The following is a 23266-nucleotide window of genomic DNA, read 5'->3' on the forward strand; positions in this document are numbered from 1 at the left end:
ATTGTCGACTAGGAGTCCGCGTGGTCGGCCACGAGGCCTGGGATGCACATGAAGGCGTCGCTGAGTATTCTCCTCTTCGAGTCGCATCCCCGCTGGTGCAGGGGTAACTTTTGGCCCCCAAATTGCCGATATTATGCAAAAATTGATCAGGTTGCTTTGGCCACATTGATTGGGCCCTGGAGAAACACCGAGGACAGCAATGGGTTCCCTTGAAGGGATAAGCGACGCCAATCGCTGCTGTTCAGGGATAAACCTGCGGATTGGCAACTCCTTCCCGTTAGCTTAAGACCCGCCCATCTCCACCAGAAATTCCTTCGCGTCACGCTCGCTTGCTCTCGTCCTTCAGCCGTCAGCGCCTGTCAGCACCGGTGCCCTCGACTTCCCCCACAGCGGCCCCTCGCGGCCTATCGCCGACGGGCCCTCAAGCCGCTAAAGTTCACGTTAATTGATCCAGAGCCACGCTGCCCTCCTTGTTCCACTGCAGTTGACGAAGCCTATTGCTCCTCGGCCCCCAAGCATCACAATTCCTGCTGAGGGCTTACTATAGACATCCCTTGGACGGAGGATGTTATCTATGTCTCAGAATGTGCGCCGGTCGCGACTTTCTTGCTCGAATCAGAAGTGCATCAGGCCATTACGGACATGATGGTTTCCCAATCCTGATTGCACTTTTGGCCCCCACGCGGAGATAATTCACGTTCTGTGGATGGTCTTTGCTGAATCAAGACCCTGCGTCTAGGCCTGACAGCTCATGCAGCATGCCAATCGTAATATCCTGTTATCGCACTTGTACGCTCCGGGTCCTTGGCGAGAGACTCCATCCAGCTTTGCAGGCTATCTCTAGTGTTTCATTCTCATTTGTGACTCGCTGGTCAGAATATGTATCCCCTGCGTCTGCACTAATGCATCATTGGCCGACAAAAGATCCGTCATGGCCCAGCATGCGGAGGGGTTCATTAACCACGAAGATCCGCGCAAACACCTTTTAGCGGGAGGTGTTCGTTGCGTTCTTTCATCTCGAGCAAACTGATTTGGCGTCGATTTCTTTACTCATATAGCACGTGGAATCCCAGACATACTGGTGCACTAATCATGGCACCGTTACCCGAGGGCGAAGTGAGTGGCTGGGTGGACTCGCCTAACGATCGGGGTACCATCGATATTATCTGGGGCTGTTGTTTGGTGCTCTCCACCGCTCTCTGGACAGTTCTGCATCTGAACATTCCGGCCCCTGACGATGGCCTTTGGACGGTTCTGTGGCGCAAGCTTCGCTGGGGAACATTTGCTATCTTGGCCCCCGACATGCTGGTAGGCTTCTCCGCCATGCAGTACGAGTCAGCCCAGGAATCGGTGCGCGACATGCACCGCCTGGGCTACAAAGAATGGACCCTCAAACACGCTTTCTACGCCAATAGCGGAGGCTTCGTCCTTCAATCGACAGACTACCCTCCCTTCCCAATCACGGCAGCCTCGATCCACTACCTCGTTGAGACACACCACATCGACTGCCCTACAATCACAGCGGAGGAGATCTGGGATAAAAGCAAGGCAGATACGTTCGCTAAATGCGTTGCATTAGTGCAAGGGGTATGGCTCGTGGTCCAATCCATCGCCCGGGCCGTACAAGGCCTCGCTGTCTCCCCGCTTGAGCTCTTCACCATTGCATTCGTGTTATCCACGATTACGACCTACTACTTCTGGATGCATAAGCCACAGAGTGTTGGGGTGCCGACTGTTATCGAACTCAAGAGCGGATCAGTCACCAGCTTGATCAACAGTGCCGGGGAGATCGGCGTTGAGCCCTTCCGCGAGACACCACTTGATTTCCTGGAAAAGCCGCACCAGCGGTGGCATCGCCGGCCGACCCTCGAGAATCTCCGCCCGCAGAAAAGCCCCCTACAGCGTATGCCAGATGACAAAATCGTGTTCAATGGCCTGAGTCAACGCACCTGGCTACTGGTATCGATCCAGGCCATGGTACATCCCGCTGTCCACTTGCTGGGCTGGAACCATGTGTTCCCGACAAGCACTGAACAGCTGATGTGGCGCATCATGAGCGTCTTCCTGGCTTCTGGTCTTCCGTTGTCGAGCATGCTGCGGATAACTCTGACCGCGTTAGGCTTCGACGGTCACCAGTCCCTGACATGGATATGGGTCCAGCCTAGCGGCAAAGAAGAGAAAGGATGGCGTGCTTGGGTGCTGGACGTTGTCATGTCCTTTATCAGTGCCTGTCTGGTCCCGGCCCGCTTGTTTATTATCATCGAGGCTTTTATCAGCCTGCGACAGCTTCCATCGAGTTCCTATGTGACCGTTGAGTGGACGAGTTTCATCCCGCATGTTTGAACTGCGCGAGCGAAAAAAAAAACTCGTACTTCTTGTTTCTCCGGAACAGAAATCTTCCGCTGGACGCGGGTGGAAGGTCACAGACGGGTGACTCTTCATCGCTCCTTGCAGCTCTCCAACTGCGATTGGGTGAGGCACTCAATGGACACCAAGCGGCGGGAAATGCACTATCCATTCACGTCGCCATGCATAGCCGCTCTCCAGGGTGCGATAAGACTGCCTTGTCTCTTGTAAAAGCGCGGCACGTCATCAACCTAGTTTAGGAATAAACTCCGCCTGGCATACTGAGCGTCAGGCCACTCTGTCCAAGTGAGCACAGACAAGCGCAGCCCTAGTCTGTCTTCCCCCGCATTTCCCCCGCAAATCAAGGCACATCCGTGGGGGCATCATCTGGGGGAGGAGAGATCGGAGCCAAGCGAGCCAATCGTTCACTCTATGCCGTTCAGATCGGCGTGGGGGCGGTATTCCGTTGGCTGTCTTCTCTTGTGCGCCTTCGTCTAACTTCATACCCGGGGAATACTGAGCTATGGGCACAACCTCGGCTCAGCATATTTAAATTCACATATCGCCTCACTATCAGTCCTTCCAGGTTCTCACTTGTCTCAAGAGATAATGCTAATGCTCCATCATGTTTGGCTTCGACATCGAATTTCGCCGTCACCGGTGGGCCTTGATCTACTGCTCCATCTCCGCCATCGGCGCCCTGGTGTTTGGTTATGACAACACATACTATAGCGGGATTCTAGGCATGCAAGAATTCAAGAATGACTACGGCGATCACTATGAGGATGGTGCGAAAGCATTAGCGACGAGCTTTACGTCGCTGACTACCTCCAGCATCTACATCGGGGATATGCTGGGTGCACTCATAGCAGGGCCCCTCAATGATCGCTTTGGTCGCAAAACGGTCCTCTGGATTGCTTCGGCGTTTGTGCTTGCTGGAGGAGTGACCCAGGTTGCTGACACCCACATTGAGGGTGTTATAGTGCTTGGCCGCATTCTAATTGGGCTTGGAGTGGGCAACTTTACTGTTACGTCGCTACTCTAGTGAGTGCTGTCATCTCATTTGTACATATTCAAACGACTCACTGACCCTTCCATAGTATCGGAGAAGTCGCACCAATGGAGATCCGAAGTCCAGCATTGTACATGTACCAGTTCCTGCAATCCTGCTCGCAGCTAGTCGCCTCCGGCCTCACCCAAGGCACCAATTCCATCCACTCGTCTTTATCCTACAAACTACCCATGGGTGGACTCGTCATACTGCCCCTCTTCATGCTCTTCTTCTTACCCTTCATCCCGGAAACCCCAACGTGGTACGTCTTCCACAATAGAGAAGAAGACGCCAAACGTGCTCTCCTCAAAATCAATCCAAACGACCGCACTTACGACCCCACAGCGGACCTAGCCTTCCTCAAGCAAGCCAAACGCTACGAAGAAACCGAAGGCGAAGAATCCTCCTGGCTCGCCCTCCTCCTCGACCCCATTGAACGCAAAAAGCTAATCTGGGCCTCGGGCGGCATGTACGCGCAACAAATCTGCGGCATAATCTTCTTCTACAACTACGGGGTCGTGTTCGCCGAAGCCCTTGGCGTCTCCCAACCCTTTACCATCACCCTTATAACCATGATCCTGCAAATATTCGCCGTCGCCGCATCTATCCTAACAGGAAACCGTCTCCGACGACGCACCAACCTCCTCGCCAGCACCACCCTCATCCTCGTCGCCTTCATCATCATCGGCGGCATCGGCACCCAATCCACCCTCACCACTGCATCCAAGTACATCATCGTCGTCTTCTCCTACGTCGTCATCTGCGCATACAACTTTGGCCTCGGCCCACTTACTTACGCCGTATCCCGCGAGCTCTCGGTCGGCGTAAACCAGAATAAAATCATGTCAGTGTCCATCGTGGCGCTGTATTTCTTCCTCTGGGTGATTTCCTTCACGGCGCCATATCTGTACTACGACGCTGGGCTTGGTCCGATGGTCGGGTTCGTGTATGCGGGTACGACGCTGACGTCGCTGATTTGGGTGTGGTATTGTGTGGGTGAAACGCAGGGGCGGACGAGGATGGAGGTCGCCATGTTTTTTACGGAGAAGGTTCCAGCACGGAGGTGGAGGACGCATGTTTTCGCGGATAGGGGAGGAGATGAGAAGGAGGATGCAAGGGCTGAGCATGTGGAGGATAAGGCTTAGCAGCTACGTGGATGCTTGGGGCCGGGGCTGGCCACGATCCTTCTTGGTATACTTTACTAGTACTAGGCAGCAGTGCTAAGTTATTGAAATATATTTCATACATGTTATTCCTGTCATGTTAAGCAAACAATCCGTCGTCGAGCAGGGCATAGAGTATAATCCCCTGAGCTTAACGTGTATCCCCGTATGTCATACCATAACCATCCTCAACATCTCCATCATACATTTACCACGAAATGGGCGGAGTCGGGTTCCGAGGAAAAGAATGAGTAGACCTATTTCTGTACCGCAAACCATAGATACTTTACATTTTTCATGAAGATTCTTTTACTTGTTAAGCTACGCCAGTAAGCTGGGGTGAGGGGATGGCCAAGTGGGAAGAAATAAGGTGTATTGATTCTCCGCTCTCACCTGATCTAGATCTGAATGAGGAAGCTAAATCCAGTACATATGATAATTTAGCTCAATCGGATGTAACCGCATCGTGTTCATGGACGCGAGGGGGAAAGCTGGCCTTGGCGAACGATAACCATAGGATGTGGATGGATGGGATGAACGAGGAAGAGAAGTTTATTCGGTGGGCGCATCTGGCACATGTCACATTCTAGGGCAAATCCACGGTAGTGGTGAAACAACAAGGCTAAAATTAGGTACATTTGCAGGTAGAATTACTTTATTTGTTGACGCTATGTTGAATAGAGCCCGTCCCAGATGTATTTTCTCGACTGGTTGGTTTCCTCCTCACCCCGCGTTGGCAATCTTATTATCGGTCTACAACACCACCGTCCCTAGAATGTCCACTAACAATTATACACCAAGCTAAACCCAATCGGCTGAACTCCTCCAATAGAGTTCTGGAAGTTCACAGTTCCGGGCGTAGTCTGCCACGTTGACTGCAACGCCAGGAAGCTCATTACATTCGAGCACGTATTCGACGCAAGGATCGTATGGAACGGGGATGTCGTTGGCGAAGTTGGGAACTGGAACGTCGACACCATCTCCCGCCTAGTAGGCTGGTTGTTCCAGGTAGGAGGGGAGGTCAAGTCCCAGGGGTTGGTAGTCCAGATGTCAGCTTGGCTGGAGCCTGTAGCAATAGGCTGCGCCAGGGCCGGGATGTCGATGGCGAGCATACAACCTGTGGCGTCGTTGGGGATTCCGGTGAAGGTGAGGGCGGAGATCTTGGTGTTTGTGGTGGCTGTTCTGGCGAGGGAGAACTGCTGTCCGGTGCTTGGGGTGTTGGGGTTTGCGCTGTCGAGGACGTCGATGGCTGTTGGGGCGACGGTGGTGCAGGCGCGGGGGATGAGGTTCGCGGGTGTGGGGGAGGTGGATGCCACGGAGGCAAGGAGAGTGAGTGCAGTGATGGGACTGAGAAACTTCATTTTGAGAATGGGTATGTTATTCTGATTGCAAGATAGTGTTGAGGCAAGAAGATGACCGAATGAGACAAGGAGATGCTCTTTGGATCTGATTTCGAAGCAGAGGCTACGTCTGGAAGATGCTTGTATTTATATCTCTGGTTCTGCAACTTCGTTCAAGCTGTAGACCACTTGGTGAGCCATTTTATCACTCATGAAATGGTAATAAAGAGCTAGCAGTCGCATTTTGGAGCGGCTGCAACCTCGTATAGCCCAAAGAGGCATTGACGATACGAGGCCAAGGCCAAGTTGCTTCAATAGACGATGTGATCTGTCTGAATTGGACTCTGTAAAAGTAAACGAGAGGCATCCTTCACGACTTGACCACATACAATACCGAGGTATGTATTGGACGCCTGATCTAATTCTGAAGCTGGATAGTATTCGACGCTGAAGCGGTGTCGGGTGGTACTATACTGCTACTAAGGTTACACAGCAGACAAGGAGCCTGCCTAGTGCAACACGAACCAGCCATATTGGGTTGACTATGGCATTATCGGCAAGACATTGTGACAGGCGTTCTCGGCTAAAGAGCTGCAGCTATTATGCCTCGTAACCCTGGTGAGCAAGATGTCTCTAGTGAATCTGCGGTAGCATGATACCTCCTCGCCATGCAGGAAACTCAGGAGTATCATGTTTCTACATCCTAGTTAGGTGGCCTTCGGTTCTCCAGGTGAATTGTATATCTAGATGCAGAAGACTTAGAGCCGATACTACGCCCACGGGAGAATACGAGACCCGGCGATGAAATTCGCGACTGATGAAAAAGTTAGACTTGAGGAAAGTCAGACACTTCCCGTAGAATGGATGCACCTTGTACGGTGTCCCGTGTCTCACGCTAGTTTTCTTGAGAGCCGCCCTTGCTGCTAAGCCCTGCAGCAGATCTGTTGCACGACATCGTGTGCGATCGCTTACCACCAAATTCATCTTTTATCAATTGAGCGCCCGTTCAAGATAGAGATTGCTTCATGAGTGACTTATTATTATTCCATTTTGACTAAAAACCGTGAAGAAGAAAGCCTGCACCGCCCCAGTCTGACTTCGCCGAGTTGTCAAAAACCGGAGAGCTGTCTCACTTTGGAAGCGGCTTTTCTCTGGTAGTCGTATTCAGCCATCATTGCTCATCGCTTAAGGCAATATACAAAACGAATATTTCCATCACATTCTTATCACGTGGCTTGTTAAAGTTCAGAATTTTGATGCTAGCAGGTCAAAATGAGAAACCATACGCCCATGATAGCACGATGTGTAAAACATGACGAAGCCACATACACAGGAAATTCAAACCCGTTGTGTCTGCTGAACTGACTCCAAGGGTGTGTTCTGCTACATCCTTGCTTTGGGATTAGAGGTGGTGAGAATAGAATGAAGAGCGACATTTACTGCCTAGAAGCCAAGGCAATGAGATAAAAACTATCTGGTCGTAAATTAATAAAATAGAAATGCGGAGGAATTGATGAGATCTTGCCATGAACTGATACTCGAAGCATAAGCTGCGAAGAAGTAGAGAAGAGATACCCTCAAATTAGTACAACCTACCTAAACCCGCCGAGATAGAACTCCGCAACACCATCCTAAAAGCAACATACAATCGGCAAGCCTTGGACATCATAATCTCTCAAATCACTCCAACATAGCTCCTTCCCCGACTTCACTCGCCCTCTCCACCACCCTCTTGTATCCCTGTTCCCGCTTCAATCTCTCCACATACCCATGCAACAATGGATACTCACTCCTCGATATAACCCCCAACGCAAACCCCACAGTCACCGGCACACTCAACTGAATATCGGCAAGCGTAAGATCTTTTCCACACATGTACGGCCCCCCATCAGGCGCCGTAGCAAGCTGCTCTTCCAGGAACCCGAAATGAGTTTTGAATTCATTGTCCAGGAACTCAGAATTGACTTTCGATGCGATGAAGTTCGTTATAGGCTTCAGAAAGAATGGAATAGGTGCGTTTTGCAGCGCTATATCTCATCAGTATACCGTCAATATCCAGGATAACCCGTTAAATGGGAAAGAAAGCCGCTCACCATCGAAAACTAATTTTATCTGCAAAACGCTCATCAGACTCCCCTCCACATAGCTGTCATAAAATTCATGTCGCATCCAAGCCTCCGTTTCACCGCCTAGCTCTTTTCCCTTTCCAGGCTCATATTTTCTAGGAATGAGCTTGGCTGTTGTGGCTTCGTCGGCAAAATGCTCAATTAAGTAGCTCATGATTGGGCTCGTCTCGGCCAGGATGATAGGTTTGGAGGTCGGAGAGGGCGGCTGAATAAAAACTGTGGGCGATTTACCGAGAGGGTGAATCTTTTTCAATTCTGCGGGCGCAGTGCCTGTCGGATTGCGCTTGAAGGGCTGTATGGAGTATTCGAGATTCAGCTCCTCCATTACCCAAGCGATGCGTTGGGCGCGGGAGCGCTCGAGCCTGTTGTTTTGTTTTGTTAGTTGTAGTTGGGTATGAGGGGGGTTAGGAAGAAATGTACCAGTTAAGGACGATTTTGGCACCGCGGTTTGCGCTCATTTTGATGCGGTATGTTGATTGTGATTAATGTGGTTGTAGGTGTAATAGTAGATAACTGGATGAAAATGAGTTTCTTGTTGCTGGGTAGAGTTAAGGTTATTTATAGTCAGATTCTGCTGACCTGGATACGCAGTATGTCGTCAGCAAAGAAGTAGATATGTAGGTGGATACTCTTTGTCTCTGAGGGAATTCCTATGACTCCTCTGCTTGCGCTGGTGCTTTCTTGGTAGGTAATTCGGGCATCGCCGGCACGATTTACGGGACGGCGTCAGCACTAGTAAATTCTACGGTGAGAGATGCAGAAAATCAACGTATCAGCTGACAGCGGGACGAGCATTGAGCTTGCAGTTACGAGTGTCAGACGCACCCTTCAGTAGCCTCATAGACCAAGCTAAATAAAAGATTGATGTCATCCTTGTGGTCGCGATTTGATTAGACCCAAACTCTGACGCCCTAGCATTGACATCCCCGAGTCCCGCATTCACCAACCTAAACCCTAACCTAGACGACTCCCATCAAAACCTTAAACGACACCGTTCAGTTCGTCCGCCGCAAGCTGCAACAGATCTTCCTGTCCCAACACGTTCTGCGTGTAGCGCGAATTGAACCTCAACACCTTCTTCACCTGATTATACGTATCCACATCCAACACCAACGGCAAACCACTGACATACCACGACACGCCTTCAGTGCAAGGCGGCGTAGTCAGGGATCCAGAGTATGTGTAGATATCGTTGTTCATGAAATGTCTCGACACACTACTGAAATCCAGCAGACCTAGCTCGGTTGTGCTTCCCGGCTCGGCGATTTCATTGACGTCCGCGAAGACGGTATTTAGCAGGGGTGTGCTGTGATCCTTGGTGGAGGTGAGATCGATGAGAAAGCCCACCACGGCGATGCTTCCATCTGTGTTAAGTATTTTTAGTTAGCATGAAGGAAAGTAAGCACAGGAGGGGTTCATCCTCGTACCTTCGTCCGAAAACACAAAGTGGGCTTCCATGGGAAAATGCTCCTCATCAATCCGGTGCTCAGAAGGCGTATGGAAATGAAACTGCGCCAGGGTGTAGGTATTGTTCCCTACAACGAGGGTGCCATTCGTCAAAGGCACTTCGATGGTGGTGCCGAGGTTCTCGAATTCGAGGTCAGAGACAGTAGGGATATAGAGAGTGACGGTGCTATTGTTGACCTTCGAAATCTCGGAGCTGCCGATCACGATAGGCGACTGGTGTGTCCCTGTTGCGCAAGCAACGTTGGCGCTTGGGTCAAGGCCGTACCAGTTCAGTGGGCCTCGCGTGGCAGTGTACCCATAGCTGGGGACGGATGCACGTCGAGCAAGAGGGGTGTTGTGGTAGCAGCTAGCTGCGACGGCGGGGATGAGGGGGAGGAGGGACGTTAGACGCATGGTGATAGTAGATATTAGGAAATAAGGTTATCAATATAGTGGTAGATGAGTGTCTGCAGGAATTGGGGACCCTGCGGTCGTGGCTAGTCTATATACTTGCATTTTCTGGTTTGTTGAAGATATAGGCTTGTAAGTGTGTGGACTGTAGACGGTCATTCAGGAATGCCAGCGCTGGTTACATTGGCTTCAATAATGAGAACACTACTAAGCGACTATGGAGGTAGTATCCGAATTCTTGGGCTTCTTCCTTTGGATGTTAGGATGGCCATTTACTTATTCAAGCAGCTATTGTACCGTGAGAGTGAATTGGTAGTTGTCATATCCCACCCCTGCATGCCAGACATTAAGACATTAAATCCGGGGACGTAGACATTTTCCCCTTCAACTACCCGTCCCTTGCATGCAGAATGCAGGGGCGCTACAATAAACCGGATTGTAGTCCTGATGAATCGTGGAATCAGCGTTGTTGTTGTCTATTTCCTGGTCAAGTGACAGACAGGAAGACCAAGCGACGGGAATTGAGAGGGAACGGAAATAGTCTCCTTCCTTGTAGTCAATGTAATCATTCTTTTTGATTCCATTGAGGAAACCAAGGAAGGAATGTGTCGATCAATTCTTCGAGATACTTCAATCAGGCTTAGTAGAAAGCTTAAATATAATCCTAAAATTGCTATGACGCTTTAGTAGTTACACTGGCTGCAGATGAAGGTCAATTGTTAAAGTAGGAGTCAATCTGGAGCTAAGGTCGCTGATATGTTCTGTATGACAAACAGAAGAGCAAAAAGCAGCCAAGCAATGATATTAGAGAGTAAGTTCACCAAGAAGAACCCAACAGAACGTCGTGACACTCCGTACTCAGCAGTAACATCACGCGGCATTCTTATTCAAGTAAAGGGATGTCATCTTTCGGTTTAGGCATGATGTGCAGGTAACGAAGACTGGATTGGAATGAGTATATCTGCTATGCCCCGCGTCTGTAATTCAAACGGTCAAGAGTGGAAGTAGTGTAGCATTGGAATAGAGCAATATCGGGTAGCCTAGAAGTGGTAGTAGCCCCGGTATGTACACCCACCAGACCCAGAGTATAAAGTACTAGACATGGATCGATAGGTAATTCCGAGTCTCTGGTCCAATGTGTACCCGATACTGGACAATCTGACATCATCCAACTAATTCTCAACAAGCTACCGTTATCTCCGAGCCGTATCCCTGACTCATGCTCCCCAAACTAAGCATTTGCCGCCGGCCCCAACCAGCGCCCGGTATTTCACATGGATTTCTGACGGGCGCATGCGCCAGCGACTGGCTCTTATCCTACGAATGAGAAATTAAGAACATGGTATAAACATGTCCGCTGACCCTATGCAAAACTCCTGAATTGATTGTACTACAAAATAGGCTGGTTTATACAGTTGCGATGAATCAATACATATGGCACAGCCATTGGTGATGTCGTCTAAAGAAGCAAACCCGCGAATGCGCCCAGCCCAAGGATCGTCATCAAGAACCCGCTGTAGGAGAGACCGCTAGCATCACTGCTGGATACAGAGACGGAGCTCGAGCTTGAAGAGCCAGCGCTCGAGGACGACGAGCTCGATCCCGAGCTACTGGACGAGTTGGTCGACTTGGATGATGTGGTGGTGTTATAGGCGTCGATACTTGTGTAGTCACCAGTCTTGTCCGTGTAATTGTAGTACTCAGCGGGGGTGTAGTTAATGATGCTGACCGACTCCAGATACATGATGAACGGGCCGTCGTCGTAGTCGGTCTCACCACCGGCCCATTCGATGGTCCCCTCGGAGTTGTCGGGGTCACCGCCAGCCCAGATACCGACACGGACGGTCATGGGGGTCTGGGGGTAGTTCTTGCCATCGACAGCGTCCGCATACTCGAGTGTACGTACGACCGTACCATCGAGGATCCATTCGGTCTTGCTGGATGTCCAGTTGACTCCATAGGTGTGGTAGGTCTCTTCGGGGGTGGTGACGTTCACGGTGGTGGCACGGTCGTAGGACGTGGTGTTGCCTTTGCCAAAGTAGTTCGTCTGGATTTCCGAGTCCCATGTACTAACTTGTTCCTGTTCAGGGTTAGCATTGGTAGCGTTGAAGTTCGATAGGGCCGTACCCAGTCAATCTCATCCAGGTCGTTGGACTCCATCACACTGGTGCTGACGATACCGGTGCCGTTGGCAGCGCGGAACTTAACCTCTACATAGCCGAAGAAGATGTAGAAGTTGGACTCGATAGTAGGGGCATCGCCCTGCTGGCTGATAACGAATTCAGCACCTTTGGAGGTGCTGTTCACGGAATCGGCGGTGACATTCCATCTATCACGCCAAGACGAACCCTCGGTGAAATTGGTGGTCAGGGACCACTGGTTGAGACCCTTGTCAGGTGGGCAGGTTTCTGATAGTGTGAGTCAATTATATTCTTCTCCGTTAAAGTTGTCTGTCACATACTGTTCGTGGGGTTGCAACTCGAGTATGTCTGAGCTGCACTGAGAGGCACTGTGGCAGCGAGGGCAGTCAATGCCCATGACATATATGACTTCATGGTAATAATCACAACGAATGAACTGTTTGAGCGAGTGACTAGAGTATTTGAACCGAAAGAAAGCTGCAACGGAGGCGGACAACGAGTGTAAGTAGGTGGAAACGGGATTACAGACTGTATATAGGGGACTGAATCATGACCATGGTTGACACGAATACTCAGGGGCAGGCTAGCTAAGGCAGCAGCAAATATTGAGGTTGGCTATAAATTCTCCCTCTTGCTGGGCGCAAGAGCGCTTCCACTGCGTGTGGCCAAGGATGCATAGCCTGGGCAGTGGACTTGGTACATCCCATTGGAGGAGGGAGTGGAGCGGCTGTCTTGGGATGATGGCGTGTTGGCAAGCGGTTGGCTCTGAAACGACAGCAAGTCCACGAGGGATGGGGCCATGCGTCGGCCACAAAGCTTGATGAGAGGCGATGAGATGGCTTGCGCGTCCGCCCAGAAGACGGTTCCTGAACACTTACCCGCCAACAGGCACTTGGCCCGAACGGGAAAAGTGCTGTCGTGGACTGTGGATGCGCATGACGCCTATGAAGACTCAGCCCAGTGCAGCAACGATGAAAGGAACAATTTGCAAAAAATTAGTCTCGTCTATTTTGAAGAATAAATCAGCTTCTCCAGCAGATTCATTTTGTCTAAACCTCAGTGGCATTATCCTAAGCCGTTGCTGAATCGCGGGAGCGAGCCGAGATTCGAGGGTTATCAGTGGGATGGAAAGATATGATTATGACCATTGATCAAAAGCCAATGGGATCGGCTCCGGAAGATCAGTCAGATAGTTCGGTCCCATTCTCCGCTACTGTCTTTAGGTCCGAACCAATTCTCAACCAGTAAACGAGCCCGACGCCATGGAACTGCGGATCCCGTCGTGGCAAATGCGTACGTTTATCTTGCCAACGTATATCTGCGTACCTTGTGACCATCTGTCATATTAGGTTTAAGGCTCAACTTGAGGCCATTCTAGAATCTCCAGTCCGAACCTGAGGGTTAACTTTATGATGGATGTTCTCGGGAATCGGGTCGTTCCTGAAACTACCGTCAACGAATAGAAACAAAGATGTTGATCTTTATCTCCACAGATGCTATCGGCTAAGGTTTGTGCCAGATAGCCCTGGCTAGTAGTAGCACAAAGTACATAAAGAATTGCACATCATCTGTTAGCGAGCTTACTGCTTCTATATCAAGACTGATGTCTTACCTACCCTCTCTGGACTACAATCACGGGTCTGCGCAGCCCCCAGATGTCTTGCTTGTCCAGTCGACTGCTCTTGAACTGCTAGAAGCTCACATAGATTGATGCATAAAACGGACTAATAACGTGATAGATTGAAACAATGGAACCTGATGACGTGATACGGTTGGAGCGCAAAAGAAGGCGTAGGTAGCAAAACGTACCCATTCATCATCCCCTGACTTGCATGTGAGATCTCTCTTCCAGGTCACTTTACCACGTCTCTCTTATTTAAAATACTACAAGCAAGGCGCCCAAAATCCGCTGGAGAACGACTCCTGTGAGTCATGAAGTCAAGAGCTTACTGCTTATTCACTCTCATTGCCACTGGGTGACACCCAACTTCCCCTGTCAGTATTACTCTGACGGTCTCACAAATAACGATCTTAGAGCGCACCAGATGCTGTGGATGAAAAATGCCCAATATATCTCAGATGTTTATCCGGCCTCATTCAATCTATGGGCGTCTCATCAGCATTCCTTTACTCGTCGACATCCGATATACTATCTGTCGACAGTGGCTCAGCAGGACACATACATTCCTAGATGTCTTATACAAGACTCTCTACGCTTGCTGTTTCGACCCATTGTGGAGTTCGTCGGGATCAAAATGTCTGACTAGGACTTTTCTACGCTATCGATGCTGCTTAATGCCTCGCGTCGAGCCACCCTCAGTACACTCGAGATGGAAGAGATATACGTGACCCGAACATGCGAGTAAACCAAGGCCTCCTTATCTCTATCATTTTCTACATATGCAAACTACCCAACACCGACGTAAAGTCTGACCGATTTGACTTGATGATAATCGAATTCAACCGTGACATCCACCACAGGAGACGGAGAACTTAGTACGAGGATGCACATAACGCCGATGATCCCGCTGGAACGATGCTCCCACTGAACGTCTCACGCAACCCATCAATGCAGCTACGCGGGATGCGTGTGCCACACAGCGCAAAGGAGTCGCTGAATGTGAAGGGATGGTTTGTCACGGTTGAATGGAGTTTGCAGGTTCCCGGTTCTGGCATTGGCATGAATGTGAAAAATTTCGGAGTGGTGGTCATGGAAAAGGAATCGGATCCGAGAGTCAGGCTCAGGAGCCACAGGCTACATCAGTCACAGGACATGCTTGTTCTATTCGGGCCCAGCTCTATCAGTGCCAGCAGAAGCATGTGCAGCTGAGTTGCTCGAACATTTCCTGAGGCAGTGCCAAGAAAGTTATTTTCAGGTAGCTTGAAAGAAGCTATCTCGGCTTCTTCTCCGTCAGTCTTGCCAATCGTCTCTGTCTAGGTGGTGGCCTTCTCGAGGTAATACAGATCCCTTGCGTTGGATCAACTGCTCCCCAGATCTTGAGCTTTTGGACTGGTGGTTCCCTTTTCTTCGCGGACATGTGAGTCGTCTGCGGTGATGTTGTAAGTCATTTCGTTTCACAAGAGGGCTGGCCAGTTGATATTGAAAAGTCTATCTATGGATGTCGTATTTGGTCATTTGTGTCGAGTAGATGGGATGCAGAAACGGGGCATTTTACTTCAGGTTGTCCATTCGCTGGCAGTATGCCGGCATAAACAACCCACGTCGTGAAATAGAGAAGCAACCCAAGTAATGCGAAAGATAACTGCTTCAGAGTCCTGATGTCAGACATAACAAAATATAGTGCGCTATTATTTGGGGAGGGACCTCACAAGATCAAGCACTACACATAGAAGGTGATATTAAGATGGAGATGACGTCAACAGCTACAGGTGATGGGTTACTGTGTATTCAAGCCGGTACTAGTGTACTGCCTTCCTGAAATAATCCGTCGTTTTGGCTGAAATGGTTAGTTCAAGTTGAATTTCCTTGAGGTCTGCGGCGAATTATGGACAAGTAAAGATATATATGTAGTCGACGCCTGATGATAAATTCAACAACTATGTGAGAACACGCGTAGTAACTTATTAGTAATAAGCAAGCAAGAACATTGTAGCATTCAGAAGTCTTTAATCGGAAGGCTTAGAATGAGTATGCGAAAGTTATAAGTAGTATGGGGTAATAGCTTGGGTATCTTATCATGTGCTGAATTCCGTGCAGTATGATATTGCTGCCTCCTGGTAGGTTATAGTACCTAAATAAAATAAAATTTCCATCAGCGAATCAGATAGTCTGCTGGTTAGCAACAGCATCATTGGTCTAGTGGTAGAATTCATCGTTGCCATCGATGAGGCCCGTGTTCGATTCACGGATGATGCACTATCTTTTTCTTTTAAAATCTTTTTGTTTCCTTCCTCTTTGCTGATCACAAGCAGTTCCCTCTACCCCTCATATCCGCCTCAGTTTACTCCACTTCCTTCCATTTGCTGGGTTACTTGCCTGATCGGGATCAGATCATCCTTCATGTTCCTGGTTAAGACCATCCAGGTCTGCAGTAAACATGTCTTTTTGACACTTCCACTTTCTTGCCACTTCTGTGCCATTCGGGATTTGGACCTCGGATTTTCGCCACCATGGTACCTGGTTACTGCAGCTAGTACACCTCACTAGGCATTAGCTCTTTCAGCTGAAGACAATTACAGGGATCGGTGACTGCCCGTAGCTACGATCGCCGACCCGCCGGGATTGGTCCCACCGCCCTGTTTGCTTATCGCCGACGGCTGAAGCGGAGGTTGGGCCAATGGCCAACAATCTCCCCAACTAGCTACCATTATGGTTGCAGCTAATAGATTAAATGCAGAGACTCTTGCGGAATTGCTCCTTCGTGCGGAGACCAGCTGAGATAACAATCAGACCCGCATGGACTTGCCCCATCGGTGCCTTTCTTATCCGTTACGTCCGACCTCGGCAGCCCATTTCTCTGTACTATTTATTCATGCCTCTCGCTTTTGCTTGCTAGCTAGCTAGCAGGCACGATAGGGAATTGAGAGGCACTCACCATGCAGCTCTCGTTGTTGGCTCTTCTTGGAGCGTTGGCGCTGCCTAGCGCGGCTGTTCCCCATGCGCGCGATGAGGGACAATGCAAGCAGACGACGGTTGCTATTCTGTATGACTACTATCGGGCCTGAAGTGCGATCAAAGCTAACCTCAACAGTGGTGGAGGAATGGCTGGTATTGCTGCTGCTGTATGTTTATCCCTTTGTCGCTTCTAGAAGGAATCCCACATGCTCACATGTTACCAGCAAACGCTGCACAATGCCTCCATGGAAGACTTCATGATCCTCGAATACCGCGACACCATTGGCGGTCGCGCCTGGCATAAGCCCTTCGGCCAGGACAAAGATGGTAACCCGTACATCATTGAGATGGGTTGCAACTGGGTATGTCATTCATTGAATCCGGCATTGGGCACTGCTAACAACCACAGGTCCAAGGACTCGGCACTCATGGGGGTCCGCAGAACCCCGTCTGGACACTGGTAAGCCTCCAACCTTCACCACCGCACCACTACTCTAACCCTCAAAAGGCCCAAGTCTACAACCTCTCCACCATCTACTCCAACTACAGCAACGTGTCGACCTACAACCAGTACGGCTACAAGGACTTCTCCCAGCTGATCGACATCTGGGACGACATCTACGACACCGCCGCCGCCCAAGCCGGTGTCATGCTCCTCGACAACTTGCAGGACCAGACCGCCAAAACCGGATTGGCCCTGGCCGGCTGGCGCCCTAAGGTCGACGACATGGAAGCGCAAGCTGTTGACTGGTGGTCATGGGGTGCGTCACCCACCTGTCCCCAAACACACGTACACACCACTAACTACCACTAAACACAGACTTCGAAGACGCCTACACGCCTCTCGAAAGTTCCTTCATCTTCGGTGTCGCTGGCCAGAACCTCACCGTGAACGGCTTCAGCGACGAAGACAACTTCGTCATCGACCAGCGCGGCTACAGCCACATCATCCACGGCATGGCGTCGACCTTCCTCAAGCCCAACGACACCCGCCTGCTCCTCAACAACCACATCACCAACATCAGCTACTCCGACTCCGGAGTAACCGTCCACAGCGCCGACGGCTCCTGCGTGCGCGCCTCCTACGCCATCTGTACCTTCAGTCTGGGCGTGCTGCAAAACAACGCCGTCACCTTCACCCCATCTCTGCCCGAATGGAAGAAGGAATCCATCGAAGGCTTCACTATGGCTACTTACACCAAGATCTTCCTCCAATTTAACGAGACCTTCTGGCCCGAAGACACCCAGTACTTCCTCTACGCGGACCCCTACATGCGCGGCTACTACCCCGTCTTCCAGTCCCTCAGCACAGAGGGCTTCTTCCCGGGCTCGAACATCATCTTCGTCACTGTGACGGAGCAGTTCGCCTGGCGCGCTGAACGCCAGTCCGACGAGAAGACCAAGGCGGAGGTCATGGAAGTCCTGCGCAAGATGTTCCCGGAGAAGAACATTCCCGACCCCATTGCGTTCATGTACCCCCGGTGGACCCTGGAGCCCTGGGCCTACGGCAGTTACTCGAACTGGCCGCCCAGCACGACGTTGGAGATGCATGAGAACCTGCGTGCCAATGCAGGCAGATTGTGGTTCGCCGGTGAGGCGACCAGTCCGACCTACTTTGGGTTCTTGCATGGAGCGTGGTTCGAGGGCCAGGCTGCGGGGCTGCATATCAACAGTATCTTGAACGGAACTTGCAAGGCGAATACTACTTGCAAGGGCAGGAAGCACTATGAGACACTGCACGGAACGACGCCCTTAGCGGATTACAGTTTCGTGGATGGGTGGAACGGAAACAGTTTCTATGATTTCAACGATGATTAAACTGTCCCCCTTCCCTTACCTCCCTCATTCTCTTTCACCGGCTCTATGTGGTGAACTGAATGTGTGTGTGGTGTATATATGTAGTATGAATATAACATATCATCATATAACCATCTATCTATCCAACCCATACATCACTCATAATCACATTAAACTTCTCCCCTCCAGGGATGGAGAGGGGATTTACCAATCACAAAAATGCACATTAAGGCTAACATTCCCATTGGTCATGACACCTCCCTGACTAACCCCATGACAAGTCTCCACGACGTCCTCAAACCCATTCAGACAGTCCTCGAAGCTATCAAACACACCTGTCTTGCCGACGCTGGCGTGCACCTTCGTCGGGCTGGTCATGTTGTTGACGAAGTGGTCCCAGTCGCCGTAGAGCACGTTCCACCGGTACTGGCAGTATTGCAGGGAGTAGAATTCCTTGATGCTGATTAGGGAGGCGCAGTTCGAGCCGCCGGTCTCGGGGTAGCAGATTGCGGAGAGGGCGGCGGTGGGGAGGAGGGGAAGGAGGAGGGTGGAGAGATGCATGTTGCTTCTATTGTTTTCTTGTTCTTGGGTGTCTGGTGGGGAGTGGTTAGATGGGTATATAATGTGAATGTTGGGGAGTGGTGGTGGTTACCTTTGTGGTTGTGATGTAGAGTATGTATGTGGTAGAGGAATGAAGCTTGGATGGTGTGATAAAAGGAGAAAATAACGAAGTGAACCTAGCCCCGGGGATATACAGTAATAGGTATAAATACCCTCATTCCACCGACTACAGTTACTAGCTATCAAAGCAAGACAAATCACGCCAGGGGTACCTGCATCCCACCCCAGAGAGGAAAGCGATCAGCACGATCCTAAAACAAGCATCAGGAATGTTATGCATGTCTATCGAATTCAAATTGCAATCTCTATCTATCGCTAACAAACGCAAACCCAAAACGTGTGAAACAAATCAATCCTTACAGCCAGCCACTCACTCTGGCACATTACACCCCCGGCAAGGGATCAAATTAAAAATCCCACTGCCTCAACCAATTGCCCATCAGATCCCCCGTTACTGCACCCAATCCCTCCATGGTCTTGCTACCCCCGCGCGTCTGCTCCACACTAATACTCGCCGAGAGCATCTCGCCCGTGAGTCCGCGGTAAAAGTCAAGCAGCTTCAGCGCGGGTTTCTCGCGCACCTCGGCCTCCGAGGGCGATTTGATCGCTTCCAGCTCGTCCAGCCACTGGTCCAGCGGCACCGCCTGCATACCGGGGTACTTGGACTGGATGGCGGGGACGAGGGTCGCCCAGGGCGTCCTGCAGGGGTTGACGAGGTGGTAGACGGCGTGCGCAGTAGCAGATTGGTTTTGACGACGGGTGTGCATGAGTTCGGTGGTGATTGTTGATAAGGTATCCTAGCAATACCATCCATATTAGCATCCATTCCCACCCATACCTTTAGATCAAGACAGGAAAAAAGGGAGTCACTTACAACAGGCACCCAATCAACCTCATACCCACCCAAATTCGCCGGCACCTTGCCAACAGCCTTACTCGTCTTCACCAACGTCGGCACCCACTCATCCAAATTCCACAATCCCTTCACACTCGTCGGCCCGGCAATCTGCCCAACCCTAAACACCGTCGTCGGCACACCCGGCCCCTCGGACGCAGCCAGACACAACCTCTCTCCGACGAACTTCGACTCGCCGTACCCCTGCACCAGCACCGCTTCGACACTTTCCACCGGCTTCTCCGGCACCACAGGGCCCAACTTCTCCGTCCATCCGCCGATGGTACTCACACTGGACACGAACGACAAGTGCGCGTTGTACTTGCTCCGCACACTGAAGGTAATGAACTCCACCACGCCCTTGATATGCGGGTCCTCGAACGACTCGAGCGGGTGATTGAAGTTAACCTTCCACGCGTTGTGCATAATGAAGTCCACATTCTCCAGGAGGTCTGCGTACTTGGTCTCGCTAAGACCAAAGTGTGGTGCACCGAATGAGACAGTAAGGAACTCTACCCGGCTGGGGTTGAGCAGCGCAGTGTCCAGACCCTTGTCGGCGAAGCTGCGCTGCTGGCGGTCGGCCGCGTCGGATCGGTTGAAGCAGTATACCTTTGCGACGTTGGAATCGGTCAGCAGGCTGTGGAGGAGGTAGGTTCCAAGCGAGCCGGTCGAGCCAGTGAGGATCACAGTGGAGTTGGCCGGGGCAGGGACGGCAGGGGTGGTGCGGTGTGGGAGCTGGGAGGTGTATTTCTCGATGGTGGCGGCGAGGCGGTCGGCGCGGGAGATGGTCGTTGTACGCAAGTTGCCGGTCACTAGGTCTTGCAGGTAGACAGCGAGCTGGGAGATGGAGGGGTTGGCGTAGATCTGTTGCTGGGAGATTTCCTGGCCAGCAGGGTAGCCGGCAGCGACGACAGCCTTGTTGAGGGTTTTGGCGAGCTGGATGGTTTGCAGCGAGTCCAGACCGGCGGCATAGAGGTCCTCGTCGTCACCAAGGTCGGCGCGGTCGAGGAGGTTGGCGATGAGGGAGCGGACGAAGGTGCGGAGGTTGTCGATGCTGAGGGTAGTGGGAAGCTCGACAGCGGCGGTTTCTTCCTCTGCTGCTGCGTAGATGGCCTCAATTTCATCCTTGTAGTCCTTGTTCACGGCGTGGCGCTTTGTGGTGCCTTTGGGGGTCAGTTGGAAGGGCTTCTTGGGATCAGAAAGACGGATCTTGTTCTTTGCGATGCGGCCGTACTTGGGGACGGCTTCATTGGCGCGATCCACTGTGGGCCAGATGGATTCGATGAAGGCTTTTTCGTCAACTGCTTCGCCCTCCAGAGCCCAGTTGGGTTCGATGAGGAGGGCTGTGTCAAAGCGGGCTTGGCCGATGAGGAGAGCACGGTGGACGCGCGGGTGTCCCTCAACGATCTTCTCCAGGGTGATGGGGTTTAGCTTCTCGCCGTTGCTGAGCACGATCACGTCATCGAGTCGGCCGTGGTATTTCCACAGGTGAGGATGCTCGGGGTGTCGGATGAAGAGGTCGTTGGAGCGGTACTCAGTGCGGTCTGGGAAGGTATGGAAGATGCCGTGGATTCGGCGACTGTCTGCTCGGCGGGGAATGACGAGCTCATACATATCGTCACTGACATGCTGCATGTCCACTCCATAAGCTGGGTTCCAGTCGAAGTAGCCCCATACATTCTTGCCTTGGGGGACGAGCGAGGAGATGATACCCATTTCGCTGGATCCGATGACGGTGATCATCTTGGTGAGTTGAGACAGGTCATCTCCGACTTCTGGAGCGAGAGGAGCGCCGGCGAAATAGACGTATTCAATGGTGCTGAGGGCAGTGCGGGCGGCCGGGACGTGGGACATGTCTTCGAGGAGGGAGGGAGGCAGCATAGCTGCCGCAGGTTTGGTGGCGGTGATAGCGGAGGTAATGAGGTTAGCGGAGAGAGGCTTTTCGGGAAGGATGACGAAGGGAATGTGGTGGAAGAGGGATTCAAAGAAGGCAATTAGGCCCATGAGGTGGAAAAAGGGTGTGGTGGAGAGGACGAGGGTGTCAGGCTGGAGGTCGTAGAACAGCGTGGATTGTCGATATTGGGGACGCGAGATGTATGCGGCGTAGTCCATGGTGGCGAGGAAGCCGTGCGTCAGGGGGACGGGTTTAGGCATGCCTATCTAGGTTAGATGTGCTACTAATTAAGGTTGTGGGATAAGTACCTGTTGTGCCAGAGCTGTGGATGACGATGGCGACATCGTCCTCGGCTTCCTGGTAGGTCTTGGTGTAAAGGTAGGGCTGGGCAGTGGTGCTGAAGAGCTCTGCAATGGAGGGCACTTCGTGGAAGGTAGTATCAGGACGGAAAGCCTGAATTTCAGACACGCGGCGCTGCTTTTCAGGTGTGTAGAAGAAGGCGTGACAGTCGGTAGCGTTGAGGATGTGCTGGTAGGCGTCGTCGGAAAGACGTGTAGAGGGGAGGAGGGGCTGTTCCGTTAAAAAATGAATGTAAATCTACAATACGTGGAACATACCTTGTATCCCGTCTTATGAGCGGCCAAGAGGAAGATCAAGTATCGCACATCATTGCTAGCCATGTAAGCGATAGTCTTTGGCTCCTGGGCGCGTCCGATCCGCTTCTCGATCCACCAAGCAAAGGCGTCCACCGCGCGGGCCAGACGCTGGACGGTCACAGTATCATAGCCATCGGAGACATCAGCACCCGTGGGGATGAGACCGATGCGCTGAGCAGGGTTGGCTTGAGCGAGGTGGTCGACGACCACGGGGAGGAGGCGTTGTCCGGGAGTGGTGGCCATTGGCGTAGTAAGTAGTATTAGAGTATATGAAGTATGGTTTGGAAATAGCAAGTCTATATGCGATGAGAACAATTTTGAGCAGTGAAGAACGAACAGAACACGATGCGATGATGAGGATAGAACCATAAATCGAGCGAATTTGCGAGGTATTTATATCAAGGTGTCCTTTGGGTGCGCGATTTCAAACCAGAACTTGGACATTATGGTGGCCAGGGGAGGAGCCGATTATCCAGGCAAACAGTGACACTAGACGGACTTATGCTGGTGGAGCAGTCTGCAGTGACGCTGCCGATCAATTCTAGAAAGTACCGACAGGGCTATGTGCATCATCTACTAGTATCAACTAAACCTACTATAACTCTAACGACTACGTTCATGCACCAACAACCAATCCATTACCATAGACATAGATGGAATACCGAATCTCAATCCTCTCTTCTCATTATCAAGAACAAGAACCTTGGCAAATCTATCCATTTACCACGGACTCCATCCACACCCCGAAAGCTTAGCAAACCAAGTCTCCGGTCCGGCTGTGGCGGCGGGATATCCGTCTCGGC

At 51.3% G+C, this 23266-nt stretch overlaps 9 protein-coding genes and 1 non-coding gene across 10 annotated transcripts; 4 read left to right on the forward strand and 6 right to left on the reverse strand.

The window, feature by feature from the left end:
• Positions 1 to 1092: 1092 nt before the first annotated feature.
• BO79DRAFT_274361 (uncharacterized protein) lies at positions 1093 to 2343 on the forward strand (the record flags this gene model as incomplete). Its single annotated transcript, XM_025687592.1, has 1 exon — positions 1093 to 2343. One exon carries the CDS (start codon positions 1093 to 1095, stop codon positions 2341 to 2343), a length of 1251 nt encoding a protein of 416 aa, XP_025535758.1.
• Positions 2344 to 2971: 628 nt separating this feature from the next.
• BO79DRAFT_290234 (sugar transporter) lies at positions 2972 to 4542 on the forward strand (the record flags this gene model as incomplete). The annotated part of the gene is made up of 2 exons (XM_025688869.1): positions 2972 to 3390; positions 3447 to 4542. 2 exons carry the CDS (start codon positions 2972 to 2974, stop codon positions 4540 to 4542), a joined length of 1515 nt encoding a protein of 504 aa, XP_025535759.1.
• An 800-nt stretch (positions 4543 to 5342) lies between these two features.
• BO79DRAFT_274364 (uncharacterized protein) lies at positions 5343 to 5921 on the reverse strand (the record flags this gene model as incomplete). The annotated part of the gene is made up of 1 exon (XM_025687593.1): positions 5343 to 5921. One exon carries the CDS (start codon positions 5919 to 5921, stop codon positions 5343 to 5345), a length of 579 nt encoding a protein of 192 aa, XP_025535760.1.
• A 1432-nt stretch (positions 5922 to 7353) lies between these two features.
• On the reverse strand, positions 7354 to 8594 carry BO79DRAFT_290235 (glutathione S-transferase). Its single transcript, XM_025688870.1, has 3 exons — positions 8447 to 8594; positions 7994 to 8388; positions 7354 to 7927 (listed from the first exon to the last, which is right to left on the reverse strand). Exons 1-3 carry the CDS (start codon positions 8482 to 8484, stop codon positions 7581 to 7583), a joined length of 780 nt encoding a protein of 259 aa, XP_025535761.1. The 5' UTR covers positions 8485 to 8594; the 3' UTR covers positions 7354 to 7580.
• Positions 8595 to 9007: 413 nt separating this feature from the next.
• On the reverse strand, positions 9008 to 9886 carry BO79DRAFT_240242 (carbonic anhydrase; the record flags this gene model as incomplete). Its single annotated transcript, XM_025685004.1, has 2 exons — positions 9008 to 9390; positions 9454 to 9886. 2 exons carry the CDS (start codon positions 9884 to 9886, stop codon positions 9008 to 9010), a joined length of 816 nt encoding a protein of 271 aa, XP_025535762.1.
• Positions 9887 to 11297: 1411 nt separating this feature from the next.
• On the reverse strand, positions 11298 to 12567 carry BO79DRAFT_180341 (glycoside hydrolase family 16 protein). The gene is made up of 3 exons (XM_025680081.1): positions 12345 to 12567; positions 12011 to 12291; positions 11298 to 11963 (listed from the first exon to the last, which is right to left on the reverse strand). The coding sequence occupies exons 1-3, from the start codon at positions 12436 to 12438 to the stop codon at positions 11343 to 11345; spliced, it is 996 nt and encodes a 331-aa protein (XP_025535763.1). The 5' UTR covers positions 12439 to 12567; the 3' UTR covers positions 11298 to 11342.
• A 3263-nt stretch (positions 12568 to 15830) lies between these two features.
• BO79DRAFT_t230 lies at positions 15831 to 15901 on the forward strand. The gene has a single exon. It is a non-coding gene; the product is annotated as a tRNA-Gly (tRNA).
• Positions 15902 to 16450: 549 nt separating this feature from the next.
• Positions 16451 to 18486, forward strand: BO79DRAFT_290238 (flavin-containing polyamine oxidase). Its single transcript, XM_025688871.1, has 6 exons — positions 16451 to 16688; positions 16737 to 16767; positions 16825 to 16962; positions 17010 to 17060; positions 17109 to 17361; positions 17421 to 18486. The coding sequence occupies exons 1-6, from the start codon at positions 16582 to 16584 to the stop codon at positions 18416 to 18418; spliced, it is 1578 nt and encodes a 525-aa protein (XP_025535764.1). The 5' UTR covers positions 16451 to 16581; the 3' UTR covers positions 18419 to 18486.
• Positions 18487 to 18601: 115 nt separating this feature from the next.
• On the reverse strand, positions 18602 to 18958 carry BO79DRAFT_258907 (uncharacterized protein; the record flags this gene model as incomplete). Its single annotated transcript, XM_025686333.1, has 1 exon — positions 18602 to 18958. The coding sequence occupies one exon, from the start codon at positions 18956 to 18958 to the stop codon at positions 18602 to 18604; it is 357 nt and encodes a 118-aa protein (XP_025535765.1).
• Positions 18959 to 19425: 467 nt separating this feature from the next.
• Positions 19426 to 22706, reverse strand: BO79DRAFT_157201 (NRPS-like enzyme; the record flags this gene model as incomplete). Its single annotated transcript, XM_025678854.1, has 4 exons — positions 19426 to 19815; positions 19893 to 22069; positions 22116 to 22377; positions 22425 to 22706. The coding sequence occupies 4 exons, from the start codon at positions 22704 to 22706 to the stop codon at positions 19426 to 19428; spliced, it is 3111 nt and encodes a 1036-aa protein (XP_025535766.1).
• Positions 22707 to 23266: the final 560 nt, after the last annotated feature.

This window comes from Aspergillus costaricaensis, assembly GCF_003184835.1.
Source record: "Aspergillus costaricaensis CBS 115574 unplaced genomic scaffold BO79scaffold_36, whole genome shotgun sequence".
Taxonomy (NCBI): domain Eukaryota; kingdom Fungi; phylum Ascomycota; class Eurotiomycetes; order Eurotiales; family Aspergillaceae; genus Aspergillus; species Aspergillus costaricensis.

Coding starts and splice junctions, on each gene's coding strand:
- BO79DRAFT_290235 (XM_025688870.1), bottom strand. CDS start 8,484: ATGAGCGCAAACCGCGGTGCCAAAATCGTCCTTAACTG. Junction 8,389..8,446: donor GCCAAAATCGTCCTTAACTG/GTACATTTCTTC, acceptor ACAAAACAACAG/GCTCGAGCGCTCCCGCGCCC. Junction 7,928..7,993: donor GATAAAATTAGTTTTCGATG/GTGAGCGGCTTT, acceptor GATGAGATATAG/CGCTGCAAAACGCACCTATT.
- BO79DRAFT_180341 (XM_025680081.1), bottom strand. CDS start 12,438: ATGAAGTCATATATGTCATGGGCATTGACTGCCCTCGCTGCCACAGTG. Junction 12,292..12,344: donor GAGTTGCAACCCCACGAACA/GTATGTGACAGA, acceptor TCACACTATCAG/AAACCTGCCCACCTGACAAG. Junction 11,964..12,010: donor ACCTGGATGAGATTGACTGG/GTACGGCCCTAT, acceptor AACCCTGAACAG/GAACAAGTTAGTACATGGGA.
- BO79DRAFT_290238 (XM_025688871.1), top strand. CDS start 16,582: ATGCAGCTCTCGTTGTTGGCTCTTCTTGGAGCGTTGGCGCTGCCTAGC. Junction 16,963..17,009: donor TTGAGATGGGTTGCAACTGG/GTATGTCATTCA, acceptor TAACAACCACAG/GTCCAAGGACTCGGCACTCA. Junction 17,362..17,420: donor TGTTGACTGGTGGTCATGGG/GTGCGTCACCCA, acceptor CACTAAACACAG/ACTTCGAAGACGCCTACACG.